The sequence below is a fragment of the Rhipicephalus sanguineus genome, chromosome 5 (genome assembly GCF_013339695.2).
Source record: "Rhipicephalus sanguineus isolate Rsan-2018 chromosome 5, BIME_Rsan_1.4, whole genome shotgun sequence".
Lineage (NCBI taxonomy): Eukaryota > Metazoa > Arthropoda > Arachnida > Ixodida > Ixodidae > Rhipicephalus > Rhipicephalus sanguineus.
The window spans coordinates 165,369,033-165,395,443 of record NC_051180.1 but is presented as its reverse complement, the minus strand read 5'-3'; the positions used below and the strand labels follow the sequence as shown (position 1 = coordinate 165,395,443).

The window sequence follows — 26,411 nt, the reverse complement described above, 5'->3', positions numbered from 1 at the left end:
CGCTTAATTGAGAAAAAGAATTGTTCAGGAAAAAGGCGCCGATGCACGTATCTGCTACACATATACTGTTGAGCTGTTTACACAATCACACACGATCACTCTTATCGCGAGAAGAGGTGGGTAAAAGTGAATGCACGAAATAATAAACCACAGGTGATGCCTCTGCGGCCAATTTCTCGCGTTATATCGCCTCGACGTCACCGATTTTAACAGCTCTACACGGATCAATCTCATCCTGTTTCGAGAGTACTCAATGCATCGACACGAACCATCGAAATTTTCATGAAAGGAGGACAGGATGGCATTCGAAAGGAAGCAAAAGCCCAACGTAGTAAACTTCAACAACATTCACCATGCCACAGCGGCCAAAAGCAAAAAATAAAAAAATACATTGAAATCCATGACGTCATAGTGGTAACCGACTGAGATTTCGGCGCGAGCTTCAATTCCAAAAAAGGAAGAAGAAAAGAAAAATATGGTGTTCATTCTGTCTAGTTGTGTAAGTCTGTTTTTTTTTCTGCTCTGCTTGAATTGTCGTTCGAAGAATTTGTGTGTGCGTGCGTGTGTGTGTGTGTGTTGTTTTGTAAAATGCACGAATAATTAAGAACTTGCCGTCAAATGAATTAAACATTTATTTTGAAGAAGCACCAAGTCAGTTCTTTTTAGTGTTTCATTAAGCAATGTATGCAAAAAAAGAACCACGAAGAAAAGAAAACGCAAGGTACGTCGTCCTCGCGACGTGCTTACGTACAATCAATGTCATTGACTCAGACCATGAGCATAGGCTCTGCCACCACTTAAGACATTTGCCACAGTAAGTCCCAATTATTACCGTTCCGCCTAAATAAGTGAAGCATTCTTTATGAAGAAATATTTACCAGCATATTTTTTTAACTTCCCCTCCCCTCACCCGCTTTCTCTTCAGCTTCACTCCTTATTTCTAAGAAAACGTAAGGAAACGTACCCATAATTGTAATTGATATTCACTGTCTTTTTCAAGTATTCGTACTATAGATACAAGTACAAATTCTCAATATACGAAAACCAAACTGATAATTCAGCGGCTATTTATGAGCCATCAGTGCACCGGCATCAGTCTGCTCACCATAGACGTGAGGTCGTGGCTTGTGACCAAGTAGTTTGGACAGGGTCGTGAGAAGCGAACGAAGTTGATCGGACAGCCTGAAATACAGAGGTTTATTACAACGTCGCGTAAACGAATAATAACAGTGTGGCTATTGCTCTTTAACCGTTGCCAGTTAGAAAGAAAGCACTTTCACCTGGACTGGTTAAGATCCATCTAGTTCAACTTAGCAGTAAGCCAACGACATTATTATAGAGCGAATGTTCCCCTCTATCGCTGGGAGCATAATAATAACAATAATAATAATAATAATAATAATAATAATAATTAGGGGCGTGCGAATATCAAATTTTTCGAATACGAATCGAATACGAATATCCACCTTCGAATATCGAATCGAATATCGAATATCAGAGGAAAAATGCCTCAACATTAACGATATTTTATTTAACATGTAGCTATTTGAAGAAAAAAAAACATTAACAGCCTGACTGGCAACACAACATACACTGCTATCTCCAGAACACAATGTCCAGGCTAGCACAATGCACATCACAACACAAGCAAATATCACGGCACAAGGAAAGTAATGACTACATGTTATCATGAAGATAATATGAGTTGCTCCACATTATCAGGCAGCAGGCGCTCCCTTGAACAGACTCCCCCCCCCGTCACTGAAAAGGCACGCTCGCTTGGACAGAAGTGGCTGGTATAGGGAGGTACATGGGGCAAAGCTTTGCCAGAGTGGGGTATCTGAAGGTGCCTACAGTCCGCCACCAGTCCCGTGGGTCCCGTCTTTCTTCAGAAGTGGTCCCGCATAGTGAACGAGTGGTAGTGCGGCACGTTACGGCCGCATAATATTGAAAATGTACGGTTACATGATCGCCAACAGCGCTGCACGTCGGAGATGCACCAGCAATAAATCATACGTATTGGGACGCTCGTCGCAGGCAGATATCATGCCTCCGTGTACTTACGATGTTTATCGCTCCTCTCGGCAACGTTTTTAGCGATACGAACGGAGCAGAAATGTGGAAGACGATTTATTTTATGCATGATAATCGAATCGCATATTCGAATTTTTCAAATATTCGAAGTTATCGAATATTCGAAACTTTTCGAATACACGATTTTCGAATCGAATACGAATATTTCGAATGTAATATCGACGAATATTCGCACACCCCTAATAATAATAATAATAATAATAATAATAATAATAATAATAATAATAATAATAATAATAATAATAATAATAATAATAATAATAATAATAATATCTGGGGTTTTACGTCTCAAAACCACGATATGATTATGAGAGACGCCGCAGTGGAGGCCTCCGGAAATTTCGACCATCTGGTGTTCTTTAACGTGCAACTGAATCTAAGTACACGGGCCTCAACATTTCGCCTCCATCGAAATGGGACCGCCGCGGCCGGGACCGAACCCGCGACCTTCGGGTCAGCAGCCGAGCACCGTAGCCGCTATACCACCGCGGCGGACCACTGGGAGCATCTAGAACATGATGTGGGACCAATCGGACGAACTTAGCGTTCTTACAACGTTTAAGAGCTGCCTGTACACTAGCTAGACCTGTGCGCCGAGCGAAGGCGTCCCTAGCGGCAAGAAGCGCAGATTTGGCGGGATGCTCGCAATGAGGTGAAATCGAGGAACTATGCCTTTTACGATGACTATACTTTTCGTGCTTTTCGCGCTTGGCCAGTGACCAGAGCGACGGTCCGTCCGCGTTATCAACGCGATCAGTCAGCCGCAGGTGGTGGACGATAAGAATAATATAGCGTGAGCCAAGCATCGCTCCGCGATTGCACCCCTACTCGCTCCACGCTCCCGCTGCGACGGCGCGAGGTATTTTCGCGGGGAGTTTGTTTTGTGTCGGTTGCGCTACTCGTAGGAATGCTGAAATCCAGGAATAATTGCTGCGTTGTTGGGTGCAATAACACCTACAGGAATTCTCCGGGCACGCGTTTTTACCAGTTTCCATTTAGAGATGTCGGCGCAGCAAATGCAGTGCCATGGCCATTCGATGGAAAGTGTTTTTTTTTTTTATTCAGCGGCCGTGACAGTTCAATTGCTGGTGTCGCGAGTTTCAAGCTGCCGCTGAGTTCGCTGCCGCGTTAGCCCGAAGGCGATAAGCTGTGATTGTTTAGTGAGCGAGGCGGCCCGCGTTACACGTGCGCGGTTTCGCTCAACGGGCTCGTCACCTCCGTTGTCTTCCCCCAGCTCATGCATCTTATGTTGCCGCGTTCGCCTGAGGATACACGATGTCTGACGAAAAGAAGCACACGCGCTAACGCTGCGTTCTTTGACAGCTGCTAACAATTTGACGTCTTTTGAAAGCAAACGGGAAAGAAAACGCCTCAAGCGAAGCACCAAAGCACGGCGCAGTGGCTTGCCGCCGCCTGCGTCGTCTGCTCCCTTATCCCGCCAAATCTGCTGCCGTGGCCGCTTTGGCGCTGAAGGCAGCGCGCGACTGTGGCGGCTCCTAACGAATGCACGGTGCCCATGGACCATGCGATTTCTACAGATGGCAACGAACTTCGATCAAATGAGCGAATACGTCACTCAGAAAGTGGCTAGATAATCTGTGCAGGCTCACCTTTGGCAAAGCGGACGGGATCTAGCTGCAAGAAACCGTCGCTGAAGCCGTCCACCTCCGATACTCGCTTCAGGTTTCGCCGGGTTCCACAGGCCCTGTCTTCCTCGATAACGCGAAGCATGAGCTGTCGGAGTAAATGAGTGCGCCATAACAAGAATCATGAAGCGTCAAGTTGTGCGCTTAGTGTGCAGACCTGCTCCGTGGGCCGTGACGTCACAAAGAATTTGCTGGTGCTCGCAGGCACGCGTGATTGCATTGTTCCTGAGTGCGTTGTGGTAATTCAGGAAAACAAGCTAAGCCGCACAATACTGCGGAAGAGAGCATCGAGGTGGCTCTAGGAGGCTCAGCAACGACGAGGGTTTCTATTTTGGCTATGGACAGTCTTTTCCCAATGTGCCAATTGTATCTCAATTCAAATGAAGCAATGTGACAGGTCGAGGAACGTGACATAACATACACATACAAAGACCCATGATGTGACGTGCACAGTCAAAGTGAGCTTAGGGAATTAAATACACGACTCACAAATGGCGCGTTTTTTTTAAAACATGAAACAATGCTAACAGTGGTGTTAATGTTGCTCCGCTCTAATCAACATTACGGCAATGCCGCAAGATATTACTTGACGAGACTGAAAGTCGCTATGGTTTTTTTTTTCCACGAAAGCCGTATCGAATGGTTGGGAGTGGATCGCTACTAATCACAGTCTACATTTTCTCAGAAAGTAAACTTCATCATCTTCGCATTTTCAAGAGTTCCGTCATTAGGGTCAAGTCGCTTCCTGTGAGTAAATTAAAGGCTCGTTACTCCACGTCCGCTCTGATCGCCGCGAGGACTTGCCTTCTCAACTGGGACGCACGCAGCTCAATCGTTCGCACGTCCGGCCACTCGCCGGTGCATCGAATCTAAGGACGCTGCGCGTAAGCGAGACGCTCCGCGCCACTGTCAGAACCACGAAACAGTCCTCGACCGTTCCTGAATGCGAGTCTGACGGTCTGGCGCGAAATGCTAGACTATTGGCGAGCAACCCGAGCTCGCCCACGTGGCCGCGGGCGTCCCGACTCGCGGCTATAGACTTTTGCTGATCGTAACATCGCCGTGACCGCGCGCTCGCTCGTCGATTAGCCAGATATCCGCCTTACGACTGCACTGCAGCTCATGCACTTTCGCGTAACCTTTAATATCTCCCACGTATGAACTCGAATAGGACTAGAAGTAAAAAACGTAGTATTACGTCAGCGTTGTTCAAGAGGCTTCGTGAAACTAATTCACTAATTTAAGTTAATTATAATCAAATTTTCCTTTATTGGGTGCTATTGCAATGTTAGACCTGCAACTATATGTAATACCAAAGGAGCTTCCAAAGTAATAACAGCCAGGGAGGCCTCCCGACTTCGTTATAAGCAGCAGAAAAATACAAATAACCTCACTTGAAGTAAAACAAATAAAATATATCACAGCAATTAGGGTTCAAAGGTAGGGACAAATACAAACAAATACAAGCGAAGTGGTAAACATGGTATAAGTTCGAAACTAGCGTGCTCAAAAGTGTCCTCATTGCTCGCTGAGATGGACAAATATTCGTGTAGTGTTCGAGCAAGTGGTATTTCACACGCTTAATAACCGCACGTAAGACAGTGCTGTCGTAAACTACAACAAAGAGACGCCGCGGAAAAGAGAGAAGGAAACGCGCATTGGATCAACGCCACCTAGAGAAAGTTTATTTAGGTGGCGTTGATTGGACAGAGTATGACATGTCGAGGTGACATCAGTGGTTTATTACACACGAGTGCTATAATGCTCTAAACAAGAAAACGAAGTAAACAGATAATAATGTCAAGGAAATAATAGAGGCGTTATATGTAGCTTTAACTTGAGAGAAGAGACAGTGGATGAAAAAGCACCTTGCCGCCGGTGGCATACGAACCCACAAACAAGGAAGCTGCTCAACAGGCGAACAAATAATCCAGAGTTGCAAAACTGACGCCACCCTGCGCGCGATAAAGGCTTTGGACGGAGGTGTCATTTTCTCGAGACATATTTAGCCTAATTAAGCATAGTTTAGAGAAGCTAACTTTCTTGAAAGCTTCCTCTCAAAATCGACTCAAATGTGAGGCAACGTCATAGCGTTCAAAGTTGCGGGAAGTCCACAATCGGTCGGTCCGAAGTGAAAAGCAGTTACGCAAGACTAACTATCGGAAATATACTACCGGACGTCACCAAGACGCCACTGACTCAAAGGCAAGTGACACTGCCACTGTTTCAAGATGCGAAAGCATCTTATGCTCGGAGCAGTGTCCGTTCTACTGCGTCCGCACCCATACTGCGTCTGCGCCAACTCTCCCACTCTCCTCGCGTGAGCGCTAGGAGGTGGGGTGGAGGAGGTGGCGTGAGCGTTGCCTCCGCTTCGTTTCTCCTCTCCCGTCCTTCGCAACGGCGCTATAAAAGCTCGCGAAGCTGAACGTAAACGGCAACGCCGGCAAGCGAATCTCGAAGCTGCGAGGCTGCGAAAGCGCGCGTTCATTGTGCTTCCTTCATTCTCTCTCTGTGCAACGGTGTGCGAAACGCCATGAACAACGTCAACGTCGGTGCTAGTTGCAGCGGCAGCGCCACCGCCGCGGAGCAGAGGAAAGCTCGGGAAGCCGAACGTAAACGCCAGCAAGCGGTAATTCAAACGCCTCAACAACCACCGCCTCATAAGTCACATAACAGAAACGAAAACTAGATGCGCACCCCCCGCGACGCTTTCGCATCCCACCATGGTTGCCCGTAGGGGGAGATGATGTGTAACTTTTTTAGCTTGAAAGAGAGTTAGCCACTCGTGTTCTTACCTCCGCCGAAACCCTTGTAGTCGTGAGGAGGCTGTTGAGTCCATTTGTCCTCACATTCGATGGCATCAGTTTGGCACTCTTCTTCATCGCCTAGGTCGGTTTGGATCAACACCTGCGCGAGCGAGAATGAGAGAGTGTAAAACCATCGGATGCACCCCGTTACTAGAGCGCACGCCTCTAATGCCTAGTACAACCTGGATGCGCGGAGTCGCGGTTTCAATATATGGCTCCGCCTGCTTCCCTGTTCTTCCGGTGGAATACAAAATGCTCGAGTACTGTAACTTGGGTGTGCGTTAAAGGGGTTATAAACAGAAACGAGAAATTACTTTTGAAATGTTATAGTTTGTTTTTTTCAATAAAAGAAAGAATGAAGATAAATGATCTTTTTTGTTGTTAATTTTGCTTCGAAGCCCCAATATACATCCTTGTGAAATAGTAGGTTTGCTAAATTTGCCAAGTTTATATCATGGCGCTTTTAAATGCAACACAGTTCACCGTTTCCATAAAAAAATTATGCAGGCCTGAGCAGACGCTATCGAAATTCATGACGTCAAACCAAGCCGGTGCGGGAGCTTGGTTCGCTGCTTGTCTTTCATTCTTCTTCTTGTTGTTCATTGTGTTATTGATGCTCCTCTCAAAGCGTAAGCGTTGCTTCTTCCTCAATAATTGCGTCTCCTTCAGCAATATTTCTTCTAAAGCAAAACCGTAGCTTCTTCGGTAGTAACTTAAGCTATATTAGCAAGTATAACTTACGAGTGGAATAGAAATATGAACAGCAGAGCTGTTTAAGCTAGGAGTAAGGCCGGCGTTGCAGAAAACTCGGTCGGGTGTGCGCCACAGAAATTGGGCAAGCCCCACTGCCGAGCACAGCAGGTGCGAGGGAAAGCGAGGACAGTGGAGAGAGAGAGAGAGAGCGGAGCGAAGGAGAGTAAGGGAAAGCGGTGGGAAAGCAGGGTGCAGCCTGGTGTGGGAGAGAGTAAAGCCTAGTAAAACGAGGAGTGCTGAGGCAAGGAAGCCGGGAAGGAGGAGTGAGGCACTTGGCTGTTCAGGCACGCTATCAGAACAAGCATTTATATAAACGATATGATTGCGCTGCTATGGGCGACAGAGCGAGAGAGAAAGAAAGAGAGAGAGAGAGAGAGAGCCTCGACTTGGCTTTCCCAGGCTTAACCACCCCCTTCTATGCTCATGTGGCTATATCTACGCCTAACTGGCTATCTCTAGGCTAGGATTGGCTGGTCTGCTAAGGAAAACCACCCAGCACTACTGTTACTTCCCTTTTTTTTTCGTTTTCATTTAGGCTCATTTACTATGTCGCATATCCCTTTACCTGTTTGGCGTCGGCCCGGCCAAATGTCGAAATGTAGACGTCGTAGGTGATTGGTGGAACGTCGAACACCTGGTACGTCATGGTGTCCAGGGAGACCATCTCCAAGACGTCCTTAGCCCGCTGTCTGCAGCGCGCCGTTGAAAAAAGCGGGTCATCCGGGCACTCGAAATGTTTTGTACTAATTACAACAGCCGAACAATTCCACAATACAGCGTACATAGTATTTAAATATTACGTGGACCTCACGCATTACGTGGATCTCTAAGTAGTCGTCGGTCTAAGCGAACTGTTTTTGAGATCTAAAGTATCTGCGCCAGCGGAGTGAGGGTCTAAATTGTCTCCAAGAGCTGCAGCCTTAAACGTTAGCTCGTGTCATATTTGTCAAAGTGCTAGCGGCCATGAGCAAAGGGTCGCAACTAGGGGTGTGCGAATATTCGAAAGTTTCCAATATTCGTCGAATATTACAATCGAAATATTCGTATTCGATTCGACAATCGTGTATTCGAAAAGTTTCGAATATTCGATAACTTCGAATATTCGAAAAATTCGAATATGCGATTCGACTGTCATCCATAAAATAACTCGACTTCCACATTTCTGCTGCGTTCGTATCGCTAAAAACGTTGCCGAGAGGAGCGATAAACATCGCAAGTACACGGAGGCACGATATCTGCCTGCGACGAGCGCCCCAATACGTATATATATATATGATTTATTGCTGGTGCATCTCCGACGTGCAGCGCTGTTGGCGGTCATGTAACCGTACATTTTCAATATTATGCGGCCGTAACGTGCCGCACTACCACTCGTTCACTATGCGGGACCACTTCTGAAGAAAGACAGGTCCCACGGGACTGGTGGCGGACTGTAGGCACCTTCAGATACCCCACTCTGGCAAAGCTTTGCCCCATGTAACTCCCTATACCAGCCACTTCTGTTCCAAGCGAGCGTGCCTTTTCAGTGGCAGGGGGGGGGGGGTTGTCTCTGTTACAAGGGAGCGCCTGCTGCCTGATCATGTGGAGCAACTCATATTTCTTCATGATAACATCTAGTCATTACGTTCATTGTGTCGTGATATGTGCTTGTGTTGTGATGTGCATTGTGCTAGCCTGGACATTGTGTTCTGGAGATAGCAGTGTATGTTGTGTTGCCAGTCAGGCTGTTAATGTTTTTTTTTTTTTCAAATAGCTACATGTAAAATAACATATTGTTACTGTGGAGGCATTTTTCCTTTGATATTCGGTATTCGATTCGATATTCGAAGGTGGATATTCGTATTCGATTCGTATTCGAAAAACTTGATATTCGCACACCCCTAATCGCAACGACTTAAGCATGCGTTTGAAGTCCGCGCGTTGGCTGAAGCATGGGGCTTTTGCGACTATGGGCTCTGGCTGATGTCCTTTGCTACCGGAGATAGATTTCCGGCTCATTATTATTACCTTGTATTAATTATAAATGCTATCTGAGGCTATACATGCCAAGAACCCTACAGACGCACACGAAAGCACAGGAGGCAGGTATGGAAAAGTGAAAATTTAAGGCTACATGGTTAACTTTTATTTGAGGTTTCGGAGCCCATACGGGGTTTATGATGAAACAAGACATCATACGAGGTTGAACGTCATCATACAGCGCACACAGTGTCGCAAGACAAGACGCAAAGAGCGGAGATAAACGGGGACGTGGTGTTCGTGCTTCCTATCTCACGTGCTACAGTAAAAAAAATGCAGGCAGTTTGCACTATAGTAGTAGGGTACGTATTTTGGCTGGTTGGTTCATGATCGCGAGTGAAAAACAGCGCTAAAAAGACGGGACAAGAAAGGACACGAGACCACCACGCCGTGGTCTTGTGTTCTTTCTTGTCCCGTCTTTTTAGCGCTGTTTTAGGGGCGAAGCTCCTTAAAGCGGCACCCGTTCGTCCCCGTCGTAGTGCGTAACCAGTCTTAACGCTAGTACCAGATCTTGACCTCCAAGGTGGTGCCGGTGGGAGATTTCTCCTGTGCGTTGTTGAACAATAAAAAATTCGCAGCGTGCGCGTTAACTAAAAGCCGAATTCTTCTGTCTCTCATTCCCCATTAGTAGCCATTGGCATGTTCCAGTAGGAAACGTTAGTAGAAGTAGAAGTGTAAGTGTTAGCTAAAAGCCGACTTCTTCTGTCTCTCATTCCCATTAGCAGCCATTGTTTACCTCCAAGGTAGTGCCTGGTGAGATTTCTCCTATGCGTGATTAAACAATAAAAATTTTGTTCAAAACGCCGTTGATTGATGAAATAAACCAACGAAAGACGCCAGATGTTTTCTAAAAGCAAAACGAAAAGGCGCCAGCTGCTTAAAGAAAGACGCCAGAAATTTTCTAAAGGAATGGTTTTCTAAACAATGAAAATTCACAGCGTACATGTAAAATTAAAGTGAGCTGCAAGTCGTCATAACTCATCGAACCTTTAGTATAAACGCGCCCGATCTCACGTCGGTGATGATGTACTGGGCAGAATTCACGGAAGATTCGCGGTTTACCGATGAACCTCCGCAGCTTCGCCCACTCATCATCATTCACTCCGTGGATATGCTGTGATTTTTTTCACTCGTAGTTTGCACTAAGTCGCGCCAAGCTTGGCACAGCGTCTATGACTCGTTTTTTAAAGAGACAGGTGAACCCTCTTTGTAGGTCATTATACTCTCTTCGGAGAGTCGTGGGACTCAATAGAGAGTCTCTTAAAGAGAGTCTCTTAACGTGTCTTTTTAAACCGAGTCATGCACATGGTAAGCTAGGACTCACCGAAAAGAGTGACACATATACTCTCTTTTTTTCTTAGAGCGTACCTAATAAACTGACTCGACGCTGTCTGCTTCCTTGCGAACAAGGAACCCGTTATGCGTTAAGAATGAGAATCTTATTCGAGTACCAGTATTTGACTGGTTTGCTTAACACACGGTTCGATAAGTTGATTATTTTCCGCATCTTTAACGAGCTACCATGCAGAAAAAAAAATCATTGGTCATACTGAACACCCGGGGCAACGTACTGAGCTTTGCTGAGCACTTTCTTCTCTTCCTCTTTCTTCTGTGCGGTCAGGTAGCTGACCAGACTGTACGTCGAGAAGGAAGTTGGCATCAGCGGAGCAGGTGGCTTCGCTTCGACTTCGAGAACGGGCTCGGATTTCCAGTGGGACTGCTCCTTGAGCTTCTGCTGCGAGAATGCACAGCAACAGTTGAACGTGTGACCGAGATTTCGCCACATCCATTAGACTTCACCTCTGAAGTGACTTCGCTGTGCTCCTGCGCCAGCAGTCGGTCACTAGTTGGTCGGAATGCATCCTTGCTAGAGGGCGCCTCATCGTTTCCACTTGCGGGGGCGCTTCCGCTGCTGCTGCTATCAGTGATGGCGCTGCTCGCACTGCTCTCGTCATCGACGCCATCGTCATTCTCGAAGTCAGACTCGTAATCCTGAAACAAGGGAAATATATAGAACTGACTGATAATTAGTTTAAAACATTGCTTCGCGGCATCCAGTGGTTCCCGCTTTCTCGCTTAAAGGGACACTAATGGCAAATATTAAGTCGACGTTGATTGTTGAAATAGCGGTCCAGAAACCTCGTAGTGCTACTTTTGTGCCAAGGAAGCGTTTATTTTGAAATAAAATCACGTTTTAGTGGTCCGCATCGCGTTAGCACACTTCAAATCACCCGCCTCAAAGCGGTCTTTCTGACGTCACTGTTGCCGTGCCCAACGTTGCCCGCCTTTACTGCGCGGCGGCGTGCACTGGCGACGTGCACCATTCAGGAATCCGGCAACATCACATGCATGCGGCATTTTGTCAAACTTTCTGTCAGGGCGACTTTCACGAGCGCGCAAAACACACCCGGCAGTACGCGATACCGTAGCTACCACTGAGATCCGACCGCGTGAGCGAAGAAGGGCGCAGGGCGAAGCGCAGTTCGGCGAAAACGGAACCTTTGAACCACGCGCGCCGTTCCCCATGGCAACGCCAATGAGGTTCTTTTTTCCATGAATCAAACAGAAACGAACAAGCAACATTTTATTACGTCTCTTGATGCACGGAAGGTTCTTTTTTTGTTACAGCTAGTTTGATCACGAGTGATTAATTGTAGTCGGACTCTCTTACGTCATCGGGATCATTTCCAAAACGTCCCGCTCGTGGCGCTCATCGTGTGATACATTTAGAGTCACTGGAAAATCAGAGTACCGCAAAGGTAGGCTGCACGCGGGCAACATTGGGTGGCGGCAGCCATGTCCCATCCAGACCGTCCGGTGCGTTGCTAGCGTGTGTTGAGAAGTGACCGATCTTTTAGCCTCAGTGCCGTGTCACGCTCGGCAGAACGGCATTATGTGTGTGCGTTTCTTCAAGAGGATATTAGAAGTGATTTCGAGTCATCGACAGGTATGGATCGGCTGCGCGGTTAGCGGTTTAACTAATGATACGTACGGCGAATGTTGCCATGTGCTCCCGAACTCTCTTCATGGCTTCATCGGTCTTTTTTCGTGTCACGCCCGGGCATGTTCGCTAGGTCCGGAGCTGTAAACATAGTTGCATTAGCGCAGTGACATCGTGTGAGATGCCATTTACTTCGACATTTGGTGAATCTTGACTGCGCTAGCTTTGCAGTCGGCGTTCAGGTTCACTGCACTCGTGAACGTTATCGAACAACATCGAGAACATTCAACATTGCGTCCTTCGACTGATCGCTGATGCATAGCTTGCTTGCGCACCGTGCTTGCTGTTCAGCTGGTTGATATGTGTAATAGAAGTTGTGTGTGTACGGTAATTGGAAGTTGTGCGCGACTTCTTGATTCGGAACGCCAGCAGCCGAACGCACGGGCGAATCGGCGTACGGTAGGTAAGGTACTTCTTATCTTCCGATACGTAGAAAATAGGCCATCAAAAATGATTGACATCACTACTTAATTGTTTCATTTCCTATTTCTTGTCTCCTTAATATTCCCAACGTTGCAATGAATTCGCAAATATTTTGCTGTGTTCCGACAAACAGTTTTTTTTTTTGGCGTTGCCAGCGCGTAAACAGCTGGGGTTCGGTTTCTGCACTGCTGCACTTTTTTTTCATAATGCACTCTTATCAAAACTTCCTCGGCACGGTGCTTTATGTTCTTTTGATCAGAAATGGCGCATCCCGGAATTTTTAAAGCGCATGCTTCTGCAACACAGTATGTATATAGACCTGGGCTCGCATAAAATAGACTCCCTCAATGCGTGGGATCTGCTTTTTTTTTTTTGCTGTGACCATTTCCCACCAACTATGCAGTATTTTAAGGGTACGCAAGGCGCAATGCAGCATTAGCAGCATTTTTTTGCAGCAAATTTAAAAATACGCTTGATAACATTGCCTCATACCAAGTTTATCAACAGACTTCCACGCTCCTGTTTTGTGCAATGCCAAAGATCATGCCACAATTGCCTTCAAGGTATACCAGTAAACAGTTATTATTTTAATAAATCTTCGATTTCGCTCTCGTGCGTGACACGCCTATAACTCGGATAGCATGTGTAATCTGTTCAACAGATCGAGATATAAATAGCCGAGCAAATAGAAAGGTATGTAGTTTTCAATATCGCTGACCATAGCGAACCGAAAAGGTGAAGTATCCTGTCGCATAAGATCTTTTCCAGCAAAGTTAGTGTAGTTCACTGCAGGAAGGAGTGTTATTCGAGGGGGGCGAATTCGTTCAGGCCAAATATGCAGCCACGTAGAACGGCGCACTTTGACATTAATTTTTCCCACACGGCAAACGAGATTCCCAGAGTAGCTCACCAGTAACGTTCGATTGATGGTGAGCTACTCTCTTCTAACATCTGCATGCAGTGGCGTAGCCAGGGGGTGGCACACCGGGCCCGTGCCCCTCCCCCCCCCCCCCCCCGAAAAAAATGTCTGCTTACGGCCCTGTCTGCATGACGCGTCAAAAAAAGAGACGAAGTACTTCTGGAGACCGTGGTACTGCTAAATGTCTGGCCACGCTTTGCATTGAACGCGCCTGCACCCAAAGCGCTTGGAAGGGATATGGCGGCGAAAGGTCACGTGATGCGAGTAAGCCAATGGCGTCTGCGGCGGCGCGCGGAAAACAGATGCGATACTCTGAAATTTTTCCAGTGACTCTAGATGCATTTACCTTAGTTTCTCGGTAAGTAGGGCACAGCTGTTGATAATATTGCCGTTTTAGACGTTGTCGTACACTGAGCTTTCACTCTGACATGAATTATTTGCCTTTAGTGTCCCTTTAACTATGCCAGCGGTTAGTTAAAAAAAGGGGGGGAGGTGGGGAGGATGAGCTTACTAAACAACTTTTAATAGTTTATTCACACTTCCCAACCCACACACATCTTACGCGCCCGATGCATCTAACAAGGGCGTGCCTTCCGACTAAATGGCCCTTTTAATGCGATCTTAAAACTTCACCAAGTGTGTGGTTCGCCCTTGCGGCGCAACTGACTTTTTCGTAGGTTTCTACACATTCTCCTCCGTTGTTCAAGTAAATGATTGCGGTATGTCGCTTTCTTTTTCCCGCACACAAATCACCGTTGCTGAGAGGACGGGGACAATTTGAAGAAAATAAAATTAAATAATCGAGCAACCAAGCCATCATATGCACCCACCTCAAAATCATCGTCGTAATTGTCATCTGCGACAGAAGAATGCCTCGTCCTGGAAGTTTCTGACTTTGAGAAATCGGGCATAATCTGAAAAATGAAGTCGCAGCGGCTACGGGACACGATCACTAAAAAGAATTAGCTCGCACTGCAAGGAATCAGGCCAATGCAGTGTTTTCATTTGTGGAGTTGTTTTTTTTTTCTAGAAGAACCAAATCCAGAAACTTAAACTGGGCTGAATTTCATGAGAACGTAAAGCGTGCCTAAGTGCCTTTCACTTTTAAAGCATTTGTAATAAAAACAGGGCATTTCCTGATTGTAACGTGGACCAAAAAAAAAATCAGTTACCAATCAAAAATGAGCAAAATGCTGCACTTGTCTGAATCAAACTGAGTCAGATCCATTAAACCAGTGCTGCGTCAAAAATCGTGCACAAAACAACCAACGTGGCCGCGTCCAATCTGTTTCATTTGTGACCTAGTTGCTTTGCTCTAGTATTTTCGCCCCACAACTGCGTTTTCTTGGGCGAGTTCGTACTTACGTCAGGAGATAATATTGTAGCAGAAAACTCAAATGGGGAGAGTAGGAGGCACACTTCACTACTTTTTTCTGCCTTTTAGTGTTTCTTTTCGAGTTTTCAGCTACAGTATCATGTCCTTTCTCTCCAGGACGCGGCATAAAACCATATATAAAACCAGCTAAGAAGAAAAAGGGCTGAAGCATTTTTGGAGGCCTACAATAGATTACAAGAACAAGAAAACGCTTTACTCGCTCTTCAATTAAAGTCATCGCCATGAGGCGATGACTTTGTGGTGATGGTGTTAATTTTATCGCAAAATATTAGTATATCGCCCATTCGCGGCTATTTAGACTTCTTTTCCGTGGCCAGTTGAAGCGCAAATGAAAAGTTCCAATCAATAAGAGCCAAATAAAAATTTTACTCTTGAATACCGACGATAGTGGGCTATAAATAAGAAAAACGCCACAATTATAGCACTGAAGAAGGCCGCAAGACATGTCAATTTCTGCAGCCAATTTCTTACCTTTTCTACGGAATGAGACGTCGAAGGTCGCCTGCAAAAAGAAGTAATGATACCGGATTATTCGAGAGGTTCGATCTTAGTTATGTGGATCTTTGCTAAGCCCATGCGCTCATAATAATCTGTAAAGTTTAAAATGACATCCTACATAAATTATATCGGTATTTTCAATGTATAATGTGCAATTAGTACGAATGAGTTTGTTGCGTAAGTTAATATATACAGTAACAAAGATTTTATGTTCAGTTTGCTTTTAATTTTCGTTGTTTGGTTGTGGAGGACGCCGTATTGGAGGGCCCCGGATAATTTCGACCACCTGGCATTCTTTAACGGCCTCTGACATCGCACAGCACATCCAGCAGTTCGCCTCCATCTAAATGCGTCCGCCGCGGCAGGGATCGAACCCGGGACCTTCGGGTCAGCAGCCGAACATCGTAACTCCGTCGCGGCGGCTCAGATGCAGATGGCGTTATTAATGAGTCCGCGTATTTTTATGGGATGTTTTTCGTATCTCAATCTCATATTTTCAGCCTTATAGGCAATCTGAATTTATCACAATATCCAACCATTATAATGACGGTAGACAACTAAGTGATGGGATTAATAAATGCGCAGGCGTGAAATGGAAGCAGCTTGCACAAGGCAGGGAAAATTGGAGATTATTAGGAGAGGCCTTCGTCTTACAGTCGACATAATGTAAGATGATAATGTCAGACTGGTGACGTAAGACTAAAGAGTATTGTCGACTATATGAACAAAACGTTCAATATCAAAGAGCACAAAGTCCTCCACAGACTAAAAAATGACTACGGTATTTTGTCCCCACCGCGTCAAGTCAAGACGACTTTCCCTTCTAGCCTCATATCAATCGTATGCACTTACGCATTGTCAGCGCTCTGTTCCGTTTCCATGGCAACTTCCGCGTTCGTCGGTGTTTCCTTCGAGCCAGCCTGCGAATGCCCGCTCCAGTTCGAAGACAAAAAGAAGCAAGCCGCTACGACAACTTAATTAAGCGTGTATATATTTCTAAAAATATATAAAAATAACGCGAACACACATGCTCACAAAGCGGGCAGTGTTGGCTCTGAGGTGCATCGCTATAGAGCCTGCAAATGTGCAGCAAAGACGCCAATTCCTCTCCACGGCAAGCCATTTAGAACAGAACATTTTAGAACAGTTCGAAAATAAGAAAGAAAATCTGGTTATGCAAAGTTACCAAATTGTTAAAATAAAATCAAGCTTACAAACAATGTCTTTCTCGACGTTGTAAACCTGAGAAGCACGGATGACGAGCTTACCTGCAGCAATTGCTCCGCGGAATATGTGTCTTGTCTTGTGACCGTTTGATGTGTTTTAGACATCGAGGCGGTCGCTTTGGGCAGGGAAAAAACAAAACAAAAAGAGGCAAATTCTCGTTTCACTTGGCACCACGAAGCGCATGCGCGGTGTTTCGTAGTCATACACTAAAGTAGTCCAAAATTCACGTTCTGCGCTTTTGACACCAGTACAAGAAAGAAAGAAAGAAAGGAAGAAAGAAAGAAAGAAAGAAAGAAAGAAAGAAAGAAAGAAAGAAAGAAAGAAAGAAAGAAAGAAAGGAAAGAAGGAAGAAAGAAAGAAAGAAAGAAAGAAAGAAAGAAAGAAAGAAAGAAAGAAAGAAAGAAAGAAAGAAAGAAAGAAAGAAAGAAAGAAAGGAAGAAAGAAATCGCACCTTTTTCCCCATTACAATCAGTTCTTTCGATGCGGACAAATTACGAATACGCTCATGTACGGTGATTTGGATAAGCGTTAATTACCCAATAACACGAAACAGATCCTGAACCACCTCACCGCAGTGACTTTAATACTGACTACGTTGTATTGGGAAGTATAATCCTATGAGTCAACGTAACAAAGATTAACAATTCATAGTAATAGTTCTTTCTTTAAAGATTAACAACAAAGATTAACAACAACCCACGTGGCCGAGGCTGGCTGTCCTTATTCTTCTCCGAAGCGGCATATTTCTGTGGCGCAGCTTTTGCCGTCTTGTGAGACGTGGCCCCCTTGTCGTAGGGACTTTTGTGTTCTTTCTTGCGTTCCTCTGGCTTTTCAACTTTGCTGGCGTGCGAGGACCGTTTTGTGCTGGATGTCACTGGCGATGAACCTGTAAAGTACGGCGTTCACTATCCTTTCCACTTCAAGTCACCACATATGTTTTCGTCATCCTCCGAGATGGGCCCAGCTCATAGGCGTGCGTAGAGTGTTTCCCATAGGGGTGTGGGGGGGGCAAAGGTTCATCTCCCCCCCACCCCTTCTCGTTTGTCGAGTCCACAAGACAACACACAAGACAAAAACGAAAATGAAGCGATGGCATGCTTCTCACAGTGGCCTGCCTTTGGTCCCTGGCTAAGCAAACGGTTCTTGGAATGCAACGTCAAGGGCCTTCGGCCGCCATTATCGTCAAAAACCTGCGTGGCCATAACCCTTCTCTTTGAACAATGACTGGACAGGTCCGACTAAGTAAAAGTATGGCGCAGACTTTGCGCTCCCCTCTTAGAAGATAAGTGAGGCGGCCGCCCCCTGCTCCCCCCTCTCCCAACACCCCCTCACGTGCGCTCGCCTATGGCCCATTCTATTCATTACACTGTGTCTGAGATTAGTGGCAGTTAACTCGGCGAGACTCGCGAAACGCCAGACATCGGGAAAGTGTAGGCTAGAAAGCACCCCAGTGATAACCTTTATAGGTAGCCACTTGAGTATTTTTTTTTTTTCAATGATTCATTGACAGGAGCAGAGAGAGCCGAGCTAATGAAACAGTATCGAAAATCTGTTGAAGCTATTGAAATAGTGTCGACTGCAAGATGAATGCCCAGATTTGAAGCACGTTCATGCAAAGTCAAACCTGTTGGTTTTCTAGATCCTGAGCTTGTCTTGAGAAAAGAAATAGGTGTCAAACCTCGACATGAGCTTATCCTTCTCGATGAGCATATCCTTGAGTGTGATGCTTTGGACAACCACATTTATATTGTGCGCAAATAAAGTGTCCGAACACTACATCCGACTCCGTCACGTGACGAATGAAATGATCAGGGAAATAAGCAAGTGATGTCTGCTCTTACGAGGATGATTATTTTTTAAAACAAGAGCTACAGGCCCCCCACCGGTATTGATGCTTGCAAGGAGAATGCCAAAAGAAATAAAATAAAGGTGACCGCATCATTATCAGCCATTTGACTTCTTATTATCGACAACTTCCCCCTTAGTGCTCGCCATCAACCGTTAAAGACCATGCGCGGAGACGCATTGTTCGCGGCGGGACCACTGCGGCTCCCGTTTCTTGCCTATGGCGTAAGAATGGCAGACTGGGCTCGTTGGTCTAACATATTTGAAGTTTTAAGGCGCGAATAAGACCCGGACGAAGAATAGGAACACACACACGGAGCGCCACTTCCAACATAGATTTCTATGTTGGAAGTGGCGCTCCGTGTGTGTGTTCCTATTCTTCGTCCGTGTCTTATTCGCGCCTTAAAACTTCAAATTGCCTATGGCAAGATGTCCGCCGCGCACGCGGCGCGGATTTACTGCGGTCTACTACAGCAAGCTTTATTTAAACCTCTTTGGTTGTAGCAATGTAACATTCGTTACATATAGCCACAGAAACTGCCGGTGCTCGAGCGCTACGCACACCACTCTGCGCATTACAGGCGTCGCCAACCAATCGAAACGCCGACAACCCCATTAGGACAGACGAAGCCAGCCGCTTCGCACGTGCCAGTCCTGCATAAGCACGAGCTCCGACAGAGGGCCCAGCGCGCGTGACGGAGGAAGAAAGCGAGGTTAGAGGCCAGTGGCTCGTGATATCGACAGACTCCTCGTTCGCTCTGTCGGTTACGCCGACGCCAGCCAACGGCGACGCCGCTCAACGCAGGAACAGGCGCCTAAAAGCTGCACTCTAAAAGAGCTTATGGTTCGAGCGAAAATCTGCTCGCACGACCACTGACCTCCACTGGACCCCTACTGGAGATCACTGGGCTGTCTTTCACAGGTGAAGGGCAGGCTGTTCTGTGGACGGAGCTGGCATTTTTTGTAAGGTTGAAACCGACTAAAGTGCAGTATTTCTCAAGTACACAAGTCTTCCTTAAAGCAATAAAGCACCCATTTAATTGTGCAATTTCCTGACCCTGCGCCACGAAGGCACGTCTGCAGTTCTGAAGGACGACGTATACCTGCAGCTCAAACGGCTGGATACCTTGTACTAGTGTCGTTTTCTGTGACAGGTACAAGTGTTCTTGCGCATTTGCAGTCACATTCAATAGTGACCGATTATGATGGTGTGCCCCTGCTCCTTTTTTCTCTCTCCCTTTACATTGTTATCTCCCCCTTTCGCTGTCCCCCATTGTAGTGTAGCAGACCGGACTTTCACTTCTGGTTAACCTCCCTGCCTTTCACCTCTCCGTCCTGGTATAACTCAGTAAGTGACGTGTAGTCGCTATACGTATTGTTACATGACTTCGGCTTTTGATATATTCTATGCGTCTTCAAACTGCTCGACAATACACGTTTTCCTTTCTTCTTTTCGTCAGCAAGAAATATTAATGAAATAAGGAAGTCCAAGCGCCGGAAAAATAGGTTATAGCTTTTTTACTAAGATTACTTTTTGTCACACTGGCTGAAACTGTGTCATAAAGCGGCAACCATGCCGGAACTAACTTTATAAACGTGATGGCTGCTGAAGTGATGATGTGAACATTTCCTCATACTTTTTTTCTCTTCTTTCTTCTCGAGTTATTCTTCGTTGAGTACACATTCTTTCGATCATATTTGTCACTGCAGGAAGCTCTATTTTCACGCGCCGCGGGCAATGCCGCGGAAACCACGAAACATACGCAATACGGCAGTGCATAGCAGTCTCACTCAGCGTGTTGTATTCGCAGCGTAGTTGGTTTCAATGCGAAAACATTACACGTCACGCGAAGCGAAAAATTCGACGTGAAAACGAGCAAACTAGGAACATATGTGTAGTTCCATATATGCACAAGACTTCTCATGCTTTCAAAAAGATTGGGGAAAAGCATGGCGCTAAAGTTGTTTTCTATGCCCCTTTAGAGCTTAAAAGCCTTTGCAAACAAGTTAATGATTCTCCCGAAACTACACTCGTGAAAAAATGCACCATCAAACATGTAAACAAATATTTAGAATGTGACGAGGGCATAGTCTAATAAATCCCTTTCACGTGCAGAAAATGCCATATTGGGCAGACCGGGCGTTGCATAAACACAAGATTAGGAGAACATAGGTACACCACAGATGTGCTGCAATCACCAGGGCACCTAGCTACTCATTGCGCAAGATGCGGATGTGATCCCATCTTTAACTAAACGCAGACGTTGGCGCATTGCAGGTCTAAAAGAACACGCGGAATCATGGAGGCATTTTTCATGTTTTAATCACGTGAGCTGTGCATCTATTGCCCTCAGTGAGACAGCATTTAACTTTATTGACAACCGCCAGATTCCAAAGTGTTTTTTTAGCGCAAGAAACGACATCACAAGAAAGAAGACAGAAACTCTTTCTGTCTTCCTTCTTGGGGTGTCGTTTTTTGCGCTAAAAAACACTGGATTCTCGCCAACTAGCCCGCCAACGCCTTCTATTGAACCGCCAGATTAGTTAAGAATACACACGAGGAGCATGATAGCTCCAAAATGACTTTCTTCCATGAAGAACACGTTGTAACATAGTCCTTGTTATGTTCAATGTTTTTTGTGTATATCTTTGACGTGCATTTGCAAAAATAAACAGTTGAAAGTTTGCGCACCACTAGTCCTGTCCTCTTGTTAGTCGTTTGTGGATTTCGAACAGCGCATCTACATTACATTTCAATGTACCGCTTAAGGTTATGAGTTATATGAAAGAAGTTTTGATAAATCTTATTTACCTTCTGACTCAGCCTCGTGACCTTGCTTAGCCTCAGCGCTGCCACCAGGAGGCCGGTCTGTTGCCTTCGTCTTTGCGCGGTGTGTTGTCTTAGGGCGTTTTTCCGAGACACCACTCGATGACGACGTCGCTGCGACCTTCTCCAGTTCTCGTTCTTTCTCGTTGCTCCGCGAATGTCTCTGGCCACTCGATTCAGCCGTAACCTTACTTCCCCGGCTCGGTGACTTCGCGCCAGCGTTTGACAGGCGCGACGTAAGGGCGTCCTTGTTTTTCGACACGCCGGCGGCTGGTCGCGAAGATGTCTTCGGATTGGCCGCGGTCGCCTTACCGTCGTGTCGACTGGGCACCGCCTTGCCGTCGGGTTGGAGGTTCGACTTCCTGACCTCTGGCTGCCTCGATGTGGACCTGGCATCCCGATGGCCGGGTGGCTTCTTGTTGGTCTCCTGCGGGGCCGGCACTTTCCTGCTCTCGTGTTGGCTGGAGCTTCTCTTGCTCGCGTTCTGAACGGGAGGATTGACGCTCTCACGACGGTTGGAGGCCCTGTTGTCCTTGCTGACGCTGCGAACTTTGCTTCCGGCGCTGTTTTCGACCATGCTCTTTCTGCGAGCTTCGGGAACCTTGGCTTGAGCGCCGCTCGCCCGCGGAGCGGTTGATCGAGTCTTCTGGGACATCTTTGAGCGCAGGGGTTGCAAGTCACCCCACGATGCCAACGCCTGGGATAAAAGAACGATAAGAAAATGTTGCTTGTTGCTGAACTCACTATGAAATGTGACTTTCACCTTAACGTGGTTTGTTCCTTTACCTAGGTGACTACAAGTATATAAACACAGACGTAGACACATACGCATAGACACAGACATAAAAAGAACAAGTAAAACATCGTATACATGACAAGTGACACCGTATTAACCAACATTTCTATAAACTTTGGTATCAACTACATGCATTAAACATTCAAACATCTAGAAGTAATAAAATTATGTAGTTTCACTCGACGTGAAAGCTGAAGGAAGTGTGGAGCAATGATTCGCCTGCCCTTCTGTGACGCTGGCGTTCACATGCAAGTGCGCACTCGCGTTCCAAACGTGCGGTGTAGTCGGCGTCAATCACGGGAAAGGAAACCTTTATTTGTGATGCAGTGGCTCCCTCTCCCCTCCTACTTACCCTCCAGCTCACCCTCATATCTCTCCTCCGCACCCTCACTTCCCTTTCCCACCCCCTTGCTATGCTGTACTATACAAGGCTATGCTATCATTTACCCTCCCTCCTGCTTTCCCTCCTCTTCACACTTCCCTTTTCCGTCCTCTTGCTATGCTATGCTATACCCTGCTATGCTACGTTCTACCGTCTCCTCCTCCTCACCCTCAAATCACTCCTTCTCACCCTCACTTCCTTCTGCACCCCATGCTATACTATACACATGGCTATGCTATACTGTACGTGACTATGCTATACGTCGTTTTGCCTGCGTGGCGCGACACATTGCTATGCTATGCTTTACGCTCTCCTCCGTTTCCTCCTCCTCAACTTCACTTCCCTTTCCCGCCCCCTTGGCTATACTCTGCTATACATCTCAATGCTATAAATGGTTTTGTTAAAGCACAAAGCTTATGTGCGTGTGTTTATGTGCACAAAGTTTGTGTGTTTATGTGCGCTAAAAAGCCTTGTGCTTTAACATGAATGTTCACCAACTGGCCCATCTCGCCGTCTTGTTGAAATGGTTTTGCCAGCGTGACAAGAGACATGACGCATTAGACGCCGACAGCCCGGGCTCCAAAAGTGCTCTGCCAACGCTTCCTCTATAAAAATAGAGGAGGCACTGGCTCTGCACTTTAAGTAACTGTTACACATTAAAATGCATAGATATCAATTGCGTAATTTAAAACACAATGTGCTGTAGCGCCCAATATGAGCGGCAACATGCTGGCCGTGGTCAAAGCGGTGCCAACACTGCAAGGCGGCGCCGACATAGAAAAAAGTTAGTAATGTAAACACTTTTTATTACTGGTATTTTCTGAACCAATTTAACGTTTGCCGCTGTAAGTGTACAGGCGCGGGGTCAAATCAACCACAGCCACCGTGCTGCGAATCGTATCAGACAGTTTTAGTTGGCCGTCCGTAGAGATGCTGCGAATACCCAACTTAGAGCGAATTCCATTGGGCGTAAAAGAGCCGGAGTTGCTGAAATAATGGCGGATTTCATTGTAAAAACAGGAGCACTCAAAAACACGCTTGATCTCTTGCGAGCCGGAGAGTTTCAGTGGTCGAACAGGAGTAGGAGCACTGTCATTCGGAGCTAGAGTGAGATCCTTTTCGCTACGCGGAAGTTCAACCATGAGCAGTCGATGTGCTCTCGTTTGAAATCGGAGTACGAAGGATTTATATCCTCATCATTTGTATTTGTTTTGCTTCAGCCGGCGGCGAGCCGCCAAGCGTAGTTGGTGCTCCGGCTCCAACAGGTTTGACTTTGTTGCCCCGCCACGGCGGTCTAGTGGTTATGGCGCTGGACTGCTGACCCGAAGGTCGCGGGATCGAATCCCGGCTGCGGCGGCTGCGTTTTTGATGGAGGCGAAAATGTTTGGGGCCCGTGTACTTAGATTCGTGCACGTTAAAGAACCCCAGGTGGTCGAAATTTCCGGAGCCCTCCCCTACGGCGTCTCTCATAATCATATCGTGGTTTTGGGACGTTAAACCCCAGATATTATTATTTATTATTATTTGACGTTGTTGAGGCTAGCCGCATTTTGAACGATACTGCATGCGCTAAATCCCGGCAGCCCGCGATTATGCACCTTGCCTTTTGTCGCATACACGGGCTACGGTAGGTATCAATGCGCTGCCGCCTTGCTGAAACACTCGAGGCGCTAGACAGCACCGATAGCTGCAGGGCCTCAACATCGGAGTCGGGCCGGCAACCTTGTGGGATGCGTCGTCGTTGCACCCATAGAGTTTCCTACAATACTTACTAGAGGGAACTCTGGCGCTAGTGTCTATGGGAGCTGCAACGCATGACGCTTCAGCCAGCATTGGAATGATGGAGTTATGCTTTTCCTTGTTCGTTTTCTCCTTGATGTGGATTGACGTACCGTCAAAGAGATGATCGACGTCGATGAAGCAGGAGGCAGGTTGGAGGTAATAAAAACTTGAAGGTATATTGCAGCGAAATATTTACAGTCATATGTACATCTTGCCGAAGCACACTGATGATAACATAAACATCAACAGCCTCTTACTCTTCTACTTAACGTTTCCTAAGTTAGAGCCTAGAACACTGTTACTACATACGAAGAACCGAGTCTCACTCTTCGACCACCGAGTGGTTACGGCCCAGACAAAAGTTGCATCGTACGGAGTCTTACTGATCGATCGGTTAAGTGATTACAGCTTAGACTGAAGGGAAACGAATTCCGTCCAGTCTTAAGTACCTTGCAGTAAACAAAGAAAAGGGGAGGTGGCCACTGGTGGTCCGCCTCAACATTCCCTTATCCAATCCGTTTATTCTCAGATTAAGCCACTCCCTACTTGGCTGTCCCTAATCTCGACAGCAGTGTCTTTACAGTGCAGACAGGCGTTTTGGCACTCTTTCCCATCATGGCTCTCCCTCTCCTTCCCACGCTTTCAGGGATTCTCACGGTCGAAATATCGGTATCGTAGCAGCCTTGCGGCATTCGCGCCATCTCCCACGCTCATCGAGTCGAACCCCCGGTGACGGTCGCAAAGACGGTTCCGGGAAACAATTTGCGTGTCCTCGCCTTTCCCGCAATCGGACCGTGCATTGTTGCGACTCAGCCCTGCTTTACAGTCGGCGCGCCGAAAGCGCATGCCGGTCATTGTTGGGGTCAAGCATACTGTCGCCTCGAGCGACGGCATAGAGCAGGAGATGTTTGCCCTCTTCATCTTCCCACGCGTTCGGGCCGCACTTCTCCAAGCCGGCCTCTGAGAATAGAACGTCGCTTAACCGCAACCCCTGCGGGCCGTCGGGGTAGACAAGCTGCTCAAAGGAAGCCGTTTGCTTTCCACTGATAATTGCACCGCCAAAGACCAGGCAGAGAGAGAGCCGAGAAAGAAGCTTTGTACGACGTAGAGTGCCGCGCCGTCCCGTCTGCACGATCGACTTATGAGCGAACAGATGGGTAGTGCACAAATTTGTCTAAACTTCGTTCTTTCGACTCCGTTTGGCTCCGCGTCGGCTGCATCCGCTTTGTCGCAAAACTGAGTTCAGCAAAAGTCAGCTAACCAAATCAAACCTGGTCACGAAGTTCAGAACGTTCTATTCTTTTATCCGAAACGAACGCCAAAACACAGCAATAAACAAAGCCACAAGTACGTTTGAAGCCGCAAGCACGAAGACTAGGCAAATTTGTGTACTACCCATCATTCCCATGGTAACTGAACGATCGCAGCGCCAGAGTCCCCTCTAGTTAACTTTAAGAAACTCTATGGTTGCACCAAGATGCCAAAGTCATCGATCGCAAATGGCGACAGCAGCGAACGGCGAGCATGCGAGTGCGACGTATACCAGCACACCGCCGCCACACGTGCTTTGCCGCTGGGAATGGTGTGACGTCGTTTGTTTTGGTCATGTGATACATTCTCCTGGCTTGTCGCTTTCCCACCTGTTCCGTGGATGTGCAGCGTATTCCAATGACGGATCGAGTGGCCCTGCTCACACTGCGCTACCACGGCCTCCACACTGCGCGGCACCTCTGCTCCAATTCGCCACAAGAGTAGAACGCAAGATCCATTGAAATTAGAGACAACAACAGCGGCCGTGCAACAACACAACCTCGCCCCTTCACGTTGAGAGCATTCAGGAATTCGGTCAATCACAAAAAACTGACATCATCCAGACAAATAATTGCAGTGTTTGTAATGAGGTAATAAAGTGCTAAGCTCCTTTTTAAGTCCGTTACCAACAAATCGAACTAATAGGATCTTGTACTCCATGAACATGATGAAGACACAATTTCTG

General features: G+C 46.7%; 2 protein-coding genes across 2 annotated transcripts in view; both read right to left on the bottom strand.

Annotated features, from left to right (window-relative positions):
* The window catches only part of LOC125758652 (cytoplasmic dynein 2 intermediate chain 1-like), a 48,788-nt gene extending 47,820 nt beyond the window's left edge, over positions 1-968 (bottom strand). The window contains exon 1 of the mRNA XM_049416077.1: positions 965-968. Within this exon, the coding sequence (XP_049272034.1) occupies positions 965-968 (4 nt within the window). The remainder of the gene's footprint in view (positions 1-964) is intronic.
* A 5,563-nt stretch (positions 969-6,531) lies between these two features.
* LOC119395060 (nucleolar protein dao-5) overlaps positions 6,532-26,411 on the bottom strand; it is a 33,206-nt gene continuing 13,326 nt past the window's right edge. The window contains exons 2-10 of the mRNA XM_049415772.1: positions 21,441-22,152; positions 17,484-17,669; positions 16,825-16,898; positions 16,409-16,476; positions 15,530-15,560; positions 14,493-14,576; positions 10,891-11,311; positions 7,866-7,989; positions 6,532-6,647 (exon numbers count right to left, since the gene is read on the bottom strand). Coding sequence (XP_049271729.1) covers positions 10,979-11,311; positions 14,493-14,576; positions 15,530-15,560; positions 16,409-16,476; positions 16,825-16,898; positions 17,484-17,669; positions 21,441-22,152 — 1,488 coding nt within the window. The 3' untranslated portion in view covers positions 6,532-6,647; positions 7,866-7,989; positions 10,891-10,978. The remainder of the gene's footprint in view (positions 6,648-7,865; positions 7,990-10,890; positions 11,312-14,492; positions 14,577-15,529; positions 15,561-16,408; positions 16,477-16,824; positions 16,899-17,483; positions 17,670-21,440; positions 22,153-26,411) is intronic.